The following is a 17,774-nucleotide window of genomic DNA, read 5'->3' on the forward strand; positions in this document are numbered from 1 at the left end:
AAATACACAGCCTTTGTCTGCAGCCTCTTTTCTGTAGTTTACAGCAGAAAGTGTGGTGTTAAATCATGAAACTAGGATGGTGGGAAGAGAAATCTTTTGTGTCCAAAGCTTGGCAGATACTGCAGGTGGCTGAAAGGAGTCCTGGGAAACAGGAGAGACTCATGAAAGATGGGTCCAGGTGGGAATGCTAAACCAGGCCCTGCAAAACCTTATTGCAGCTCTTGACTGTGTCCTGTAGAGCCTAAGGAATGGTCCTGTGGGGTTAGCAGGACACAGGGGCAAAGCTCATTATTTACTGCCAAAATCAAAGTATGGACTTTGTGGTAAATTCTGTTACTAAGAAAGAGTCAAGACTAATTTGCAAATTCTTGGTGTAAATAAAGTTAATTAGAGGATTGCCTATCTGATTAGGGGTTAATTTTACAAAGGAATTTTTCAGGTAACACTGTGCTTTTATTTTAAGGTCTTGTCAACAACACTGGTATTGACTGGTTCTTGCCCTGGCCTGCCCAGGCCTTGAGTGCAGTTGCTCAGTCCTTTCTGGGTATGTAACATGTCAGTATTTCAACCCATTAGTCCTTGGCATAGCCTAAGAAATATATTCTTTACTTTGCAATTATTGTGTTTCATTTCCCATTGTGTTGTTACTTTGAGTCTAAGTGGGTAATGCAAAAACTCAGTCAAAAATGTCACTGGATGGTAGTTTCTTAATCAAATAGATTTTTAAAATTGATAAAATTCAAGTTCCAAAGTCTGCAGACAATGTGGGCTGACTACCAGGAGGTCCCCTTTGGCCTTGCTTTTGCCCCAGAAAACAGACTTATTTTGTGCCTGGCTTAGATGTACATAAGAGAGATGGCAATTGGTGTATTCTGAAAAAAGGCACAAATATTTGAAATTTTTTATTTCTTCTGCCCAATTTTAGCAAAAAACCCACGCATCCCACCAGAGAGCTTCCAGTCAGTGATTGACCACATAGTCATGGTGCATGAATCTGTAGGGGATTTCAGCAAGAAATTTCTGGAGAAACTGAGACGTAGAAATCATGTCACACCAAAAAATTTTCTTGATTTTCTCAATACCTATGCAAAGCTGCTGGATGAGAAAAATGAGTTCATTTTAGGTAAGGCTGTGTAGATGTTTTCTGCTTTTTAATAAGTGATTTAAATATTTTTAAAACAAAAGTTCTGGTGAGAATCCCACATATTACCCAGAATATGCAAAAACTGTGTTAGTACTATCTCAAATGCTGTGCTGGCACACAGCTGTGGGGCTGTGTTTTGACATTGACCCAAAATCCTGGCCACACATGAATGTTCAGACTCTGTCAAACAATGGGCTCTCCTCAAATCCTTTTGTGAATGAACATGAGCCAGAATCTCCAAACCAGACACTCCTCTGCTTGGGGAGAGTCATGCTGAAATCTAATACCAGCATGGCTTCACTCAGGGTTTGACTTTCTTCCTCAAGCAGCAGTTCTTATTCATACCTCAGGGGCACTGAAATACGTGAAGAGGATAAAACACAAACAGTGTAATGTGGCAAATATGTTGTGGCACGGGGCCCCTGTGTCAGCTCAAGTGACTTTAACAGCATTTTGGCTGGCAGGCTCAGGAAAGGAAAATCTCTCAGTGCACCTCTAAGGATATTTTCTCTTTGTGAGGTTGTCTGTTGCTGTGTGCTGGAGCACAACAAATGAATCACTGACATTTCTCCCTTTTTTTTTCCTACCTAGCACAATGTAAACGGCTGGATGGGGGCTTGGTTAAACTGAAGGAAGCTGCTGTGCAGCTGGCTGAGCTGAACGTGAAACTTGCTGAGCAGAAGATTATACTAACAGAAAAAACAGCTGCTTGTGAGGCTTTGTTAAGAGACATTAAGTTAAACACAGAAATAGGTGGGTAGTTTACAACTAGTGAAGTGTCCCACAGGCTAAGCAGGGCTCACATCATCTGTGTTAGGCTGGGTTGGGAGACCCTTGAAGAGCTCCAGCTGCTTCTCGAGGTATCCCTCTTGTTCTGTGTGCTGCTCCCATGCCATGCCAGAAGAGCAGGTCCCCTGCTTTGCCCAGATTGCCATCTTTGCTCCACATTTGGCCCACAGTACTTTACACAACGTTTGCCTGCCCTTGTTCTTCCCTTTCCAAGGTGTAGGGCATGATGTGGGAAAGGCAGTAGCAAGAAAGGCAACTTCTGATTCAGGCATTCAGTATTAGAGGGAAACATAGAGGAAAAGAGATTGTGCATGCTGTTGTGTGGAACACTAACTGTTCCTCACCTGGTGATGTAGCTGTAACCAGAGGCAAGCTGGAAACAAAGGTTCTGACTTATGGTAATTTCTGATCAGCAAAGAGTAAATCTCTATTAGTGTATTACTATATGTTCTGTATACAAACTTGAATGATTCATTTATGGTCCTGCCTTTGCAATTACTAGCTGAGGAGAAGAAAAAAATGGGTGAAGAGAAAGCTATAGAGATACAGGAGCAGAATGAGATCATTGCTGTGGAGAAGGCAGAGGCTGAGGCAGCACTGGATCAAATCAAGCCTATCATGGAAGCTGCCAAACGGGAGGTTGAAAAGCTTGACAAGGCTGAAGTTACTGAACTCAGGTGACTCATTTGTATGTACAGTAGCATAAACTCTTGGAAATACACTGAGAGACTCTTGTTTGCTGGGTCTGAGCCTTAGCCTCATCTTTCTTGCCTGCCTGTGAAGGTCAGGACATCAGATGCCTGGGTGCAGAGGTCACAACAGAATGCCCTGATTCCTAGCCCATGCCTTTGCCTTAAGACAGTTCTTCCAGGCCTTTGTTTGCTGTTTACTCCATCATTCTCTGGCCTGTGTTTGGTGCACCAGAACCTACTGCTGTTTTTTTCCTGAACAGTGGCTGTCCAAACCTTTTCATTCCTCCTCTTTTTTTCCTGTGTAAGTAGGAACACATAACAGTTATTTTTCAGGGATACCTTCATAGCAAATGTATTTCCCTGCCTAATTTACTCCTCCCCGTGTTTTGATAATACATCTTTTTTTAAGGATTGATATAAAGGCACATCCAGTCTTTGGCTCTCCCTGAAATAGTTGTCCCCAAAATAGCAATGGCTCTCCCTTCCCTCCCACACTTGAGTTTCCTTTCTCTCACAGATCTCTGGATTTTTCTCCAGCTGCTTCACTGCCCTAGGAAAGAATATCAAGGCTCAGTGTTTTAAGCTTTCCACTGTTGAAATAATTTAGTATTTCATGGATCAAATTGTCTGAATACAGGAATTGGTTCTGAGCTTTTGAGTAGTTAATCATTTATTTTCTGATTTGGGTTATCTATTTCACTGTTGTGGCTTGTCTTATGTTCAAGCTCCTGTATTGCAATGCCTCTCTTACCAGGCAGTGCCCATGTCTGGCGTCATGTGCTTTGTCTCCTTTTTTCTCTTCCACTGTCTCTTTCACCTGTTTTCCAGGTCCTTTGCAACACCCCCGAAGCAGGTGCAGGTTGTTCTGGACTGTATTCTTATAATGAGAGGTTACAAAGAACAAAACTGGAAGAATGCCAAAGCAATGATGGCTGACACAAATTTCCTGCGACTTCTGTTGACGACAGATTTTAGGGAAATTCCATGGAGCAATGTGAAAGCTATGAGAGGTGAATTCCTGTTCTGGGTATTGCAGTGAATATAGGATCTTGTTAATGGGAACAGCCAACAGAGTCTCTTTAATATTCTGACAAATATTTCCTATTGTCTGTCACAGCATTGGTTGGTGCTGCTGATAAGAAAAGCTATTCTTTTAGGGTTTTTGCACAGTTATTCAACTCACTTGCAATATTTTTGTGTTTGCCAATTTAGCTCTCTTAAAGAATCTTAACACTACCTGGGCTGAAATGGAAGTTATCAGCAGAGCAGGACTGGGAATGTTGAAGTTTGCTGAAGCAGTGGTGACCTACTGTGATGTAGTTAAAACAGTCAAGCCAAAGGAAGAAAAGGTAAAATATGTTGGAATCAAATTCAGAGAAGTTCGAAACATAATCCTGATGGAAAAGATAATACTTGGATGTTTCATAGACTGCCCACTTTTCCTATTGAAGTGCTTAAAAAACAGTTTTTAGAACAGCTACTGTAGTAGCAGTGGGGCAGGTTGTCAGTCATAAATCACTGTATTTGTTGTGTCAGGATGCTGGGCTGTGGGTTGCCATCCATGCCAGTGCTTGAGGGATGAGAGAGGAACATGTTCAGTTGGAATTTTGTAATCTAACGTGCTTAGAAAAACACAGTTAGAGCTGTTTTCTAAAAACAAGCTTTAAAACCCATGGCATTTGGACAGAACAGAGGTCAGTAGTACACTAAATCCATGTTCCTTAAGCACAGACCTTTTGATTAGCTTTTTCTAGGATGACTGGAAATTCAGCTGTATTGCCAAAGGAAATCTAATGTCCGACAGATGACACTGTAAAATTTTATCAAGAAAAGGTTATTTTATACAACTGACTAAAGAGCAAGTATATTCACTAGATGATGTGTCTGACTATTTCTGGAGCCTTAATATTGTTGTTATTAAGCAGACAAACCTCCCCTTTTTGGGCATGAGAGTCCTGCTGACCTCCAGTGTTTAATACTCCTTGTGGGTGCAGAACTGGGAGATTTTTCTGCTTTAGAACTGCAATCAGACCATGATGCATGTTTGGGATGGGGAGAGGAGAGTGACAGTGCCAGTTATTTTGGCTTGCACTGTTTATTACCAGAACAATTTGAAAAATATAATACAACCAAAAGAAATGTGAGAGCTTACTACTGATCTCTAAAATCCTTCTGTCCTCTGAAAATCTTATGTTTCCTTCAAAATGCACTCTAGGTGGCCAGGCTGGAGCGGAACTATGAATTAAGTAAGCGGGAACTGGAAAGGATACAGGCAGAGCTGGCTGCCATTCAGGAGGAGCTTAAAGCTTTGGGGGAAAAATTAGACCAGACATTAAAAGAAAACAAAAAGTTACAAGAAGAAGCAGAGATAATGCAGAGAAGATTAGAGGCTGCTGATAAGCTCATCGCTGGCTTGAAATCTGAGAATGAGAGGTAAGTCTAGATCCAAAGAGGATCATTTTTGACTTCAGAGGTTCATGTGTCAGGGATAAAATCTGTCAGGTGGAGACATTTTTGAAAATGTTGCTTTCTATGGTGTTTGTTTCTGAGAAGAGCTATTATCTGTTCTGAGCTAATATCCATTAGCTCTTGGAAAATGACTGAGATTAATGGATGAAAGTTCAGATCAACTCAGTGTCTGTGACCCTCATAATAGCAAGAGAAAACTGATTCTAAATTTGGGGGTCTGTCTCAACCTGTATCTAAAGTAGCAGGAAATCCTGCACATAAACCTCATCTTCCTGGTACAGAATCTCCCATATAATTATTTCAGGTGGACAGAGGAATTCAAGGAATTAGAAATACGGAAGGTGAAGTTACTTGGAGATTGTCTGCTTGCTGCTGCCTTTCTGTGCTATGTGGGAGCCTTCAGCTGGGAGTTCCGTCATGAAATGCTCTATCAAGTGTGGCAGGAAGATATTTTCTCACGAGAAATTCCTGTCAGCCAACCATTTAAGTTGGAAAGCCTCCTGACCAATGAGGTGGAGGTTAGCAGGTATGTCCAGTCAGGAGACCCAGGGACTGCTGGATGTGACTTTATAAAGTGGGAGTCTGGAGCTCAATCTGTGGCACAGAATTGGCATTGTGGGTGGAGGTGCACAGCCACACCAGAGAGAGAATCTTTCATGTCCTGATTAACAGGGGCCATTTGTTGGAACAATCTGTTGTACTTAACACTCCAGGAACATTCACTGAACTTAAACACATGTAATACCATTTCTAGGAAGTTTATCAGGAATTCTCTATAAAATATGTATCCATAACCCAGCAGGTGTCTTTTCATTGACTTCAATGGGTTTGGTATTGAACTCAAGCTCAGGGAGCCCATGTATCAACTACCACAGGATTGCTCACCTAGGGCAACAGTCAGTACTTTGAGTAGTGCAGTTACAGGAGTCAGTCTGAGCTGTGACACTGTCCCCATGACCACATGCACTGTGTGTGTCTAATTGTGTGCTCAGTGAGTTGCATCATTTTGCTAACAAATGAAATGTGCTGCTCTCCCACTGAGTTTTCATCCCAGGCTGGTCTTTGGTCCATTCTGTTCCCAGGTGGGTTTCTGAAGGATTGCCCCCAGATGAGCTGTCTGTCCAGAACGGCATCCTGACAACGTATTCCAGCCGCTTCCCGCTCTGTATTGACCCACAGCAGCAGGCATTACATTGGATTAAGAAGAAGGAAGAAAAAAATAACCTGAAGGTAAAGATGGAAGATTGCTTTGCCTCATTACTGATTGTTTTCAAAGCTGCATAAATATCTGTCACCTTGAATGGGGAACCAGTTATATAGCACAGAATTATTGAATGGTTTGGATTGGGAAGGACATTCTAGTTCCACTCCTGGCCTTGGGCAGGGACACCTTCCACTATCCCAGGGGCTCCAAGCTCTGTCCAACCTGGCTTTAAATACTGCCAGGGATTGGGCAGCCACAGCTTCTCTGGAAACCTGTTCCAGGGCCTCACCACCCTCACAGGGAAGATTCCTTCCTAATATGTAATTTAACCTTGACCTCCTTCAGTCTGAAGCCATTCCCCCTTGTCTTACTGCTAAATGTTCTTGTCCAAAGTCCCTCTCTATCTCTCTTGGAGCCCCATTAGGTTTTGGAAGGTGCTAAAAGTCTCCTTGGAGCCTTCTCTACTCCAGGATGAACAACCCCAGCTCTCTCAGCCTGTCTGCACATGCAGAAAGAGTCTAACACACTTAGAGGCACAGCTAGAACTTTAAAGGGTAATTTCTAAATGGAAATTGTTCTCAGCTAATCAGAAAAAAAGCACCGTTACTGTTTTGTGCAAATGCACTTCATATCATCTGTGAGAGGAAAGACAAAAAGCAGCAAAGAACAATCATTAGTGTTGGCAGCTACTGCAAAATAATAATGTTCAGCAAATTGAATATCAGTTCTCCTTTCATGTTTTCCCATTGTTCTCTTGCAGATGGCTTCCTTTAATGACCCAGATTTCCTGAAACAACTAGAACAGGCCATAAAGTATGGAACCCCTTTCCTGGTGCACAGTGTTGATGAATACATCGACCCTGTGATAGACAATGTCTTAGAGAAGAATGTCAAAGTTGCACAGGGGCGAGCATTCATTGTGCTGGGGGACAAAGAGGTTGACTATGACAGTAATTTTAAAATGTACCTGAACACCAAATTAGCAAACCCAAAGTATTCTCCCTCTGTGTTTGGCAGAGCTATTGTTATCAATTATACAGGTAAGCTTAAGTGTGTATATAATAACAAAGTAGGGATTATGCTGTTGTGCAAATTTAGGGCCTGGGTCATTGTCTTGATGAAACTAAGAAATTCATACTCTCCCTTACACTCAGCATCTGATTTAATAGAAAGTCCTTCTCACTTCTCTCTTCTAATCTGCAACTGAGGTAAAAATCTCTTCCTGTGCTGGTCAGGTCAGGATGCTTTGGTGGAATCAAGATTAATAAGTCATTAACCAGATCACTCTGTTGCATTGCTGTAGTCTTGTAAGAGGCCTGAGATTAAATAAGTTGCATAAAAACTGTCCTGTGCTTACAAAAGTCTGTGCTCTGTCCATGTATTGTACCTGTAGTTACACTCAAGGGCCTGGAGGATCAGCTGCTCAGTGTCATTACGGGTTTTGAAAGGAGGGAATTGGAGGAACAGAGAGAACGTCTCATCAAAGAGACAAGTGAAAATAAAAACCTGCTGAAAAATCTGGAAGACACTCTCCTTCATGGACTGTCAACTTCCACAGGCAACATGTTGGACAATGTGGAATTGGTGCAAACCTTGGAGAACACAAAATTCAAAGCTACTGAGGTATCAGCTCTGGGCTTTTTGGAAGGGTATCTCTGGACAGAACATAGTCATTCCTTTTTCATTGGGCTTCACTTTTACTCCTGAAGCTTGCAAATAGTTTGAAAGGAAATGGAGAGTTTTCTCATGAATGTGTTGCATCTTTCAGTATTGGGCACCATTTTATTGGTCAGAAAACCAAATCCTGTCTTCAGGGAAGTCCTTAACAGGACCAAAGTAATGTTTGTTTACAGTTCTAAGACAGAAGAATCCATCCTTGGAGATTTCAGGCCACAGCTGGGCAAAGCCACACTGGACTTGATTTAGTGGTGGTTATAACCAAGCTTTGGGCAGAAGTTGAACTAAAGATCCCCAGAGGGCCCTTGCCACACTCTTTCCATGATTTTTTGTAAATCTTTGCCATTACCTTTCATAAATATACAGGGTGGGATTAATTTTATCTAACTTTTAATTTTTATAATTCGTACAACTTCTTTTGAGTTACCTGCCCAGGTTCCCTCTACAGTCACACAGAGAGGCAGGCACTGAGCAGCTCTGATTACTGAGCTATAATAGATCCACTCTGGATCAGCACAGTAATTTCAGGTGTATAAAACCCCTGTCTGCCCAGGTGATTGAGAAACTGAAGCTGGCTGAGACGACCGCAGCGGATATCGACCTTCTCCGAGATGGCTACAGACCAGCTGCCAAGAGGGGAGCCATTCTCTTCTCTGTGCTGGCTGAACTGGCTTTTGTCAACATCATGTACCAATTCTCACTGGTTTCCTTCTTAGAGGTTTTTGGATTCTCTCTTCGGAAATCCATGCCCAGTCCTATTCTTCCTAAGAGGTTAAAAAACATCATGGATACACTGACTTTGAGCACCTACAACTATGGCTGCACAGGTTAGTGCAGTTCAACCAGGGGCTGAGGCTGTGCAGTGCAAATAAAGGTGAAGCCCTGACTTCAGGTGGTTCATGTTAAAGAGGCAGGTTACCAAGCAGGGAATTCAGTGATGTTCAGATCTCCTGGTTCACACTTTCCTCCCTGCTACTTCTGTTAAAAGAACATTGCACATTACCCATGTAGCTCTTGCAAAAATGTTTTTCTTAACACAATTACAATAGAGCTGCTCACAGGGGCTGTATTGACTCTTAAAGCCTGATTCAAAGCCCCAGCTTTGATCCCCCTGATCACAGAATCATAGCATTGTTCAGGCTGGAAAAGACCTTTAGGAATATCAATTCCAACTGTCAACCAAATGATCTTTGTGGGGTGACCAGATCATAGAATCACAGAATGGTTTGGGTTGAAAAGGACCTTTGGAATAATTTGGTTCCAATTCCCTGCCATGGGCTGGGATGCCACTCACTAGATCAGGTTGCTGAGGGCCCCTCAGCAATGGCCTTGAGCACTTGCAGGGGTGGAACATCTCATCAGTCCCACAACAGATGAAGGATGTGGATTGAAAGATTGCTCCAGTTCCACAAGCTTTTGCAGCTGATTTTTGAAAATGTCCTTTTAACGTAGCCTTGTTCGAGAAGCACAAGTTACTGTTCTCCTTTGATATGACTGTCAAGATAGAACAAGCTGAAGGCCGAGTTCCACAAGAAGAATTTGATTTCTTTTTGAAAGGTAAAGTGGATATTTATATGTAAGTACATAACTCTATGTAGCAATAGATAAAAGATCTTTTGAAGAGAGATTTTTGACTAGAGGTGATTTACTATGAGCCAGCACCTCAAGAAGGGGAGCTCTCCCACTGAGAAGAGCTGCACTTGTTGGGTTACACAAACTGGGGATCCTGCTATTTCTATTTCACACTAGCTAATTGTTTGGGTGTTACATGAGGAAAGTAATCTGTAGTTATTTTCTGACTATGTTGTAGTTATTTTCTGACTGTGTATACATAATTTTAGAAATGTTTGCAAGGATAAAACTCTGGCTTTTGGAAGCACTTGTAAAATGCCATTTTCCTTCATCAGACCAGTCCAATCTTACAGTGCTTCCAGGAACAAATTTCCACTTGGTTCCTGTATGTATGGTCATGCACTGGAGGGTTTCTGACATGGACACTGACTCTGGATTCTGAACGTGCCTAGGCAATATTTCCCTGGAGAAGAGTGCCCGAAAGAAACCGTTTGCTTGGCTGCCAGATCAAGGCTGGGAAGACCTGATTCGCCTGTCTGAGCTATTTCCTGAGAAATTTGAATATCTTCCAGATGATGTGGAAGACAATCCAGACGTATGGAAAAATGTACGTGCTTTTTTGTAATGCTGCTTTCTCTCCTAGTTTTTCTTCTGGTATTAAATGGTCAAGTGTGATGCAATGTGTCAGCACTCCACAGGGGAGATGTCACTGTGGGCTTCTTCCCTCAAGGCCTTTCTTTGCTTCTTGACCTCAGTTGGTGACTGGCTTATTTGCAGATTAATAATTATATTATTTAAAAAACAGAACAAAATATCTTCCCTGTTATACTGTAGAATTTTTATTTGTCTGTCAAATGTCTTAGAGGAGTTATTTACCCTGTTGAAATACCCCTGAAATTTCATGTTCATGTCAGCAGTCAAAATTTCAGTGGTGTTTTTGTGCTGCTAAATTGTGCTTTGATCTTCTTGTGGCAGTGAATTCTATAGGTTATTGACAAACACAGATTTCCTTTGTTCCTCCTTTAGCTTCATTCTATGTCTTGTTGCTTTATAAGAAGTCTTCCTGTAAGCAATCTGTTAGTACCTTTTTGCTTTTCTTACGAGAATTAGTTGACATCAAGTGAAAGTACAAATGTGTTTCTGGACTTGAATACTACATACCAAAAAAGTTGGATTTTTTACATTCACCTGAACTTTTAATATTTATTTTCAGCTGATTGACTTTCTTTGTTTTTGTTGTGTCTCTTGGCCCTTCATTCATCAAATTGATTTTCTCTTTTCTAGTAATTTCCCTGACAGAGCCACTGGGTTCATTTGTGTGCTATCTTTCCTTGCCAGTGGTATGACACAGATGCTCTGGAGCAGATCCCATTGCCAATGCACTATGAGGGCAACGTCACAGACTTCCAGAAGCTTCTCCTGCTGCGGTGTTTCCGCGTGGACCGGATGTACCGGGCGGTGATGGACTACGTGACAGTGACCATGGGCGAGACGTGAGTCGCTCTCCTCTCAGATCCCCAGCACAGCCCTGACACAGAGCTCTGATCAGCTTTGTCAGTGTTGTGTAGTTTGCCTGGAGAGCAAGCAGGGGTTGTGTCTGAATGATTTCCACGTGCAGTTCGTGGTGAGCTGTGCCCTTGGTGTGCAAGGCTCTGTTCCCACGTGGCAGCTGCTCTGTGCAGTCAGCCAAATCTTTGGGCTTCTCCCTCTGCCAGGTACGTGCAGCCCCCCGTGATCAGCTTCGATGATATCCTGCAGCAGAGCAGCCCTTTCTCACCTGTGGTTTTTATCCTAAGTCCTGGCTCTGATCCTGTCAATGACCTCATGAAACTGGCTGAGAGAACAGATTTTAAAGCAGATAGACTCAAATTCCTGGCCATGGGACAAGGCCAAGAAGAGGTAACTTGGATAGGAGGGTGGGGATGTGCTGTGTGAATTACAAGTGTGTGAATTACAGGAGTTTGAATTACAAGCCATGCTCCTAATGCTCTGGGACTGATCAAATTTCCTTTCCATAGGTCTGTTCCATTTGAAAAGGAGTTACATTATGAGTCTGACACAGATTTGTCAGTTTGGGAATAACATTTTACTGAACAAGGGGCCATTTGGCTGACTGGCTGCTGTTCTGGTTTAGGTGAGGGTAGATTCAGAATCAGATTTTTGGCTGTTAAAAAGTAGAGATGAGAAGATGTTGCTGTGTATGGACATGAGGTGGTTGGAAGTTGCAATGTTTGCTACCAGAAAGTTCTGCTGCTTCTCCTGCCTTTCCTGTGACTTTCCTTTTTGTTATGGACACTAAGGCAGGATGTCCAGGGATTAACAACTATTATTTGCCATGATTTGAGTCAGTGGAAGAACTCCTATCAGACTCATTTAGACCACCACTTTCCTAGCAGGAAAACCCACTGCACGAGCCCATCAGAGGCAGGTTGTTCTCAGGGTAAAGGGAGACTTAGAGATGCTTCTCCCTCTGTCCTCAGATCGCTTTGCAGTTGCTGGAGGAATCAGTGGTTCATGGACATTGGCTCATGTTGCAGAACTGTCACCTTTTGGTGAAGTGGCTCATCCATCTGGAAAAGGCTGTGGAGAAAATTACAGATCCTCATGAGGACTTTCGCCTCTGGCTGACGACTGACCCAACTGAAGGCTTCCCAATTGGAATCCTGCAGAAGGCCTTGAAGGTGGGGACACCCCAGCCAGGAGGGCATGTCCTGGCACTGGGGCTCAGCAGAGCAGCCTGGCTCTGGGAGGAGCCTGACCCAAATGCAGCACACTGGCCCAGGCTTATGAACTCACTTTTTGTCTTTGTTTAAGCCAAATCCTTTTTTCATCATCCTGTTTGTTTTCCTGGCATGTTTCCTTTGGGTGAAAACTGTTCAGCAGTTATTTCAAAGCAGAGGTTTGTGAGTAAACCTGGGGATGTGACAAATGGTCTTTAGATTTAAATGCTGCCACAAGTGAGGAGTACCTGGAGACAGAAATAGCCCTGTCAGCCCTGATGCTGCAGTGCAGAACCAGGGCAGGGCCAGGCTGGCAGTGCCAGTGGAGCAGATGTTGGAAGTGGATAATGGTTTCCAGTTGCTACTTTGGGCTGCAGTGTTTATCACTAAAGGCTGAGCTGATTATTTTGAAGGCACAGGCCATGATTCTGCCCTAATGTTCTTTTCTGTGGCTGCTTTACTGCTGCTGTGATGCCCTATCCTGTAAACATTGTTATTTCATTTCACAGATTGAAAGCAGTGGCTCAGTGCAGCTCTGGGCTGTCCTCCCACTCCTCCTGCAGTGGGAAGGGAGCCCACGTGGATCTTTAAGGCTGCAGATCTGCACTTTGTGTGTCTTGCCAGGAGCAGTGAGAAGTGAGGTTTTAGAGCCCTTTGAAAAGGCTGCCAGGAAGCAGCTCTGGCACTTTTTGATCACAGTAAAGCCACGTTGTTAAAACATCTTATTGTGAGGATATAGGGCACATTAAAATGTGTAAAGTACTGGTATTTCAGTAAATTAGATCTTCAAGTATGAGAAATATTAATGTCTTGCCAATAATATGACTAATTCCAAAATAATATAGAGTTCTCTTTGCATAGGTGTGTTTACCTTGATAAACTTAAAAGGTCTGTTTCATGTCTTAAGAAAAAATCCATATTTGATAGACATTTGGGAAACAACTTAAAATGTCAAGCTTGCCTTGTATAGCTTACTTAATGTGATATATTTACAACTTATTTTCCTCAAGTTATCCAGTATTTGATGGCTTCCCTAATTATTTTGATAGGTTGTTACAGAACCACCTAATGGTCTGAAACTGAATATGAGAGCCACCTACTTCAAAATTCCCCCAGAAGCCTTAGAGCAGTGCCCACATCCTGCCTTTAAATCCTTGGTCTATGTCTTGGCATTTTTCCATGCTGTGGTTCAGGAGAGAAGGAAGTTTGGGAAGGTTGGCTGGAATGTGCCATACGATTTTAACGAATCTGATTTCCAGGTAAGAAAACAATTGCAATGGCTTTTATATTCTTGAGTAGCTCAGATTACTTTTGAAAACACAGAATTGATCCAGCTTTAACCTTTCTCACAATTAGATTATTTTTTTCTGCTTCTGAGGAGTCATGTAGACTCACGATCTTCTGTAATATCAATTTAGGATGCTAAAAATTAGATTCCCAATCCTTCATGGTTTTATTACTTCTATCATGGGTTTCTTTTCTTAAGAGGATTTATACTCTTCAATTATTTCAGAAAGAAGTAATTGTTAGTTTTCAAACAAGAACTACATTAAATAAAACCTATGAATATGTATATCTGATTTATGAATCTTATCTCACATGTTCCAACAAATTCATTAGGTGTGCATGGAAATCCTTAACACATACTTGACAAAAGCTTTTGAACAAAAGGATGATCAAATCCCTTGGAACAGTCTCAAATATCTTATTGGGGAGGTGAGTGCCACAATGCCACAGCAATTCAGATAAATTAAGTTTCCTTTCTGCATGAGCTGCATCAAGTTAAGCTGGGAATCTTTCCTGGGCAGGTTTGAGACTCCAGTGTAGCCCTGAGCAAGGGCCTTAATCTGAGTCTCAGGGAATTAGGGCCGCTGTGTGCACCTGCACAACAGGGAGTGATGGTGCTTAATTAATTCTGAGAGAGCCCTTGGGGCTGTGTGGGAGAGCACAGGGCTGTTGGCACGTGGGGGATCACTGGGGCTGTACAAGTGTGTGCTCTCAGAGCTGGCACACTGCACTGGCAGCTGCAGTGTCCTGCAGGAAAATGTTATTTTGCAGCACTGGATCCCAGCTGAGCGTGAGCTGGTACCTCAGGAAGGCACCACTGCACACAAATCATCCAGATGGGTGATGAGGAGTGCCCAGAGCAGCTGTTTCTAGACCAAGGCCAAATATTTCCTTCCTTGTCCCCCTGAGAGGGGACTGGAGATGTCCTTGGGATCCATAAGGGAGAGTGTTACACCACAGCCACTGCAAAAGCAAAGAGCATTTCTGACCTTTCAGTGATTTTTTTAAACTGTATTTTCTGCTCCAAAAGCCAGTGCTGTAACACTGGTGTCACTGATTCCCAGGTCATGTATGGAGGGCGTGCCATCGACAGCTTTGACCGGCGCATCCTGACCGTCTACATGGATGAGTACCTCGGGGATTTCCTGTTTGACACATTCCAAGTGTTCCATTTTTATAAAAGCGACACAGTCGATTATAAAATTCCACCAGGGAAGGGAAAAGATGATTTTGTTGGTAAGAAATGCCTCTCCTGCCACATTAAAAAAAAGGCTGCTTCCAGTGTACGTTGTTTCCATACATTGCTGCTGAGTGTGAGAAGTTGAACAGAACCCCAGGCACTGCAGGTGTATGGATTGCAGTGTTGTAATCCACTGCTTTACAGGAGCAGTGCTTTGGAATGTGAGCTTGTCACTGAGCTCCTTGGGTGTTAAAAAAAAACTAAAAAAATGACCCAAACCACAAAACAATCAGTAAAGGAGCATGTTAATTTTGTTAATGATCTATTTCTGTGGGGGAGTCTCTGTGTTTAGAAGTGTTTATTCTGTACACTATTCCAACATCAGGTTTAGCAATTGATTTTTTTATTCAAGCAGAGCAATAGCAAAATTGCTGTGGTGTTCTTGTTACCAGAGTGTGTGTGGTTGTATTCCAGAGGCCATCGAAGCTCTGCCACTTTCCAACACCCCCGAGGTCCTGGGCCTTCACGCCAACGCCGAGATCGGGTATTACACACACGCAGTGCGGGACATGTGGGTTCACCTGCTCGAGCTGCAGCCCCAGACTGGTGCGTGCCCTGTCTGAACTGGCTTTGTGAACAGGAAACCTCCAGTGGCGAGTGCTGAGCCCTGGGAACAGGGACAGCAGCCCCTGTGTGTGGGGAGGGATCTGGGGCTGTGTCCAAAGCTGCTGCAGGGCGCAGCCCTGCCGGGCTGGGAGCAGCTCAAACCTGCCCAGAGGCACAGCTGGGACCATGCAGGGCTGTGGGCAAAGATCAGAGCAGAAGAGTTGGGAGACTGATGCCAAAAGGTGACTCAGCTCTCAACCTTCTCTCTCAGAAGATTTAGTACAGATTTAGTCTCACCAGAATTTTTTGGTTTCAGGTGAAACTGGTGCAGGAATTAGTCGAGATGAATACATTGCAAATGTTGCCAAGGATATAGAAAACAAATTACCTCAAGTATTTGATCTTGACCAGATACGTAAAGGATATGGAGTAAACATTGCCCCTACGACTGTGGTGCTGCTGCAGGAGCTGGAACGTTTCAATAAGCTCATCGTTCGGATGGGAAAGTCCTTGGCTGAGCTACAACGTGTAAGTAAAATCCCAGCAACTCCATGGGACCAGCTGGGCTTTGCCTGCCCTCAGAACTCTCACCATTGTTCCAGGCCTTGGCTGGGGAAGTTGGAATGAGCAGTGAACTGGATGATGTGGCTCAGGCCCTCTTCAATGGGCAGATTCCTGGGATCTGGCGGCGGCTGGCCCCTGACACCCTCAAAACACTTGGAAATTGGATTATTTTCTTTAGAGCTCGATATGACCAGTACACCAGCTGGGTAAGCAAGTGCCTCCAGACAGCCTTTTGTTTTGTTAACCTGCACAGTGTGCTGTGCAGGCTGGGGCACAAGCCAGTGAATGTTTCAGGTAAGTTCTTGCCAGCATTGTGTAACTGTGGCTGCAAGGCAGGCTCAGCCCAGCTCCTCTCCAGGGGCAGTGCAGGGTCAGTACCAGCTGCTGCCCATCACTGCCTCTGGTTGCAGATCAGCGAGGGTGAGCCTGAGGTGATGTGGCTGTCGGGCCTGCACATTCCTGAGTCCTACCTGACTGCTCTTGTTCAAGCCACCTGCAGGAAAAACAGGTGGCCCCTGGATCACTCCACCCTCTACACAGAGGTAACCAAGTACAGGAAAGCAGAAGACATCACTGAAGGGGCTGCTCAGGGTAGGTATTTTCACAATTGTTTGGCAAAAACAATTAAGTAGTTAATTGGTGAGGAAAGAAATTGCTTGGAAATTGCTGAATTACTTTGGTTAAACCTTGGCAGGCATTTGCCCTGGGTTTGCATTTCACAGTTCTCATGATTTCCAGCTGGGAAGCAGCTGGGTTCTGGTCCCTGCAGAGGCCCTGTGTGCATGAAGCATGCTCTTCCCACCCACAGGCAGGGACTTGAACTTACCCCTGGCCCTTGCTTGCTCCCTATACATACATACATACATACACACACACACACATATATATATGTGTGTGTGTGTGTATGAATGTGTAATATATATATATATATAATGTGTGTGTATATATATATGTATGTATATAAAAACAGACCAATTTCTTTATGCTTAGAACATTACCAATTCCAGCAGGCTTGTAAAGATCTATTTCCATTTTCCAAAACAATGTATTGAAATGTACTTAAGCAAAAAGTGCCTACAAATATGTATCATTTATTGTGTAAATATCTCTTTATGAGCTCTATGCCTAGCACTGCTCTAATAACGAAATATAACAAGCTGGGGACAGGGAACTGCTAAGCAAGGCTCTGAGTACCAGTTCTGATTGGGAACAGAGAAGAAAAAAAGTCTCATTTTTTAAAAATCTAAATCTGTACTTGATATTTGTACCAGAACAACTGTCCTGACCCTTCACCTGCTCTCAGTGACCCAGTGATCAGGCCCAGGGGAGTTACAAAGCTCTCTGTGACTTGGGCAATTGGAGGGCAGCAAATTACATTTATTCCTGCTACTGTTTATCATGTGTAGTGCAACTGAGACAATTTAATTTGATTTCCTAATACAGCTGGATGATAAAAACAAAGCTCTCAGAAAACTGCACCCTGTGCAGCTGCAGTCTGAAATGCAGTGTGTTTGTGATGATGCCTGTAGTGCCCAGAACAGGGACTGCAGGAACACTTACCTTCAAAGATCTCCTAGATCTTTTCTAGGAGCTCACTTTACCCAAATGTTGCATTTTCTGCCTTCACAGGCTGCTATGTTTCTGGTTTGTTCCTGGAAGGAGCAGACTGGGACATCGAGCAGGGCTGTCTCATCCAGAGCAAGCCCCGTGTCCCGGTGGTGGAGCTGCCCATCCTGAAGATCATCCCCATAGAAGCACACAGACTCAGGCTGCAGGTGAGGCTCCTGAATTCCCTTCTCCTCCTGCTGTCACAGCTCCCCAGCTGGCAGGCCCTGCCTCTCTGCCCAGAAGCTGCATTTTATCGTTACCA

At 43.4% G+C, this 17,774-nt stretch overlaps 1 protein-coding gene across 1 annotated transcript in view; it reads left to right on the forward strand.

Annotated features, from left to right (window-relative positions):
• Positions 1–17,774, forward strand: part of DNAH10 (dynein axonemal heavy chain 10) — a 48,757-nt gene that overhangs the window by 30,529 nt on the left and 454 nt on the right. Inside the window, exons 49-73 of the mRNA XM_041488265.1 lie at positions 464–544; positions 926–1,123; positions 1,736–1,897; positions 2,436–2,610; positions 3,454–3,635; positions 3,838–3,974; positions 4,841–5,058; positions 5,399–5,620; positions 6,177–6,324; positions 7,059–7,338; positions 7,692–7,921; positions 8,529–8,802; positions 9,428–9,532; positions 10,000–10,154; positions 10,886–11,040; positions 11,263–11,446; positions 12,028–12,228; positions 13,317–13,526; positions 13,888–13,983; positions 14,619–14,790; positions 15,209–15,340; positions 15,657–15,868; positions 15,943–16,110; positions 16,315–16,495; positions 17,534–17,679. Coding sequence (XP_041344199.1) covers positions 464–544; positions 926–1,123; positions 1,736–1,897; positions 2,436–2,610; positions 3,454–3,635; positions 3,838–3,974; positions 4,841–5,058; positions 5,399–5,620; positions 6,177–6,324; positions 7,059–7,338; positions 7,692–7,921; positions 8,529–8,802; positions 9,428–9,532; positions 10,000–10,154; positions 10,886–11,040; positions 11,263–11,446; positions 12,028–12,228; positions 13,317–13,526; positions 13,888–13,983; positions 14,619–14,790; positions 15,209–15,340; positions 15,657–15,868; positions 15,943–16,110; positions 16,315–16,495; positions 17,534–17,679 — 4,424 coding nt within the window. The remainder of the gene's footprint in view (positions 1–463; positions 545–925; positions 1,124–1,735; positions 1,898–2,435; positions 2,611–3,453; positions 3,636–3,837; positions 3,975–4,840; positions 5,059–5,398; positions 5,621–6,176; positions 6,325–7,058; positions 7,339–7,691; positions 7,922–8,528; positions 8,803–9,427; positions 9,533–9,999; positions 10,155–10,885; positions 11,041–11,262; positions 11,447–12,027; positions 12,229–13,316; positions 13,527–13,887; positions 13,984–14,618; positions 14,791–15,208; positions 15,341–15,656; positions 15,869–15,942; positions 16,111–16,314; positions 16,496–17,533; positions 17,680–17,774) is intronic.

Source organism: Pyrgilauda ruficollis, unplaced genomic scaffold (assembly GCF_017590135.1).
Source record: "Pyrgilauda ruficollis isolate IOZ18807 unplaced genomic scaffold, ASM1759013v1 scaffold9, whole genome shotgun sequence".
Taxonomy (NCBI): Eukaryota; Metazoa; Chordata; class Aves; order Passeriformes; family Passeridae; genus Pyrgilauda; species Pyrgilauda ruficollis.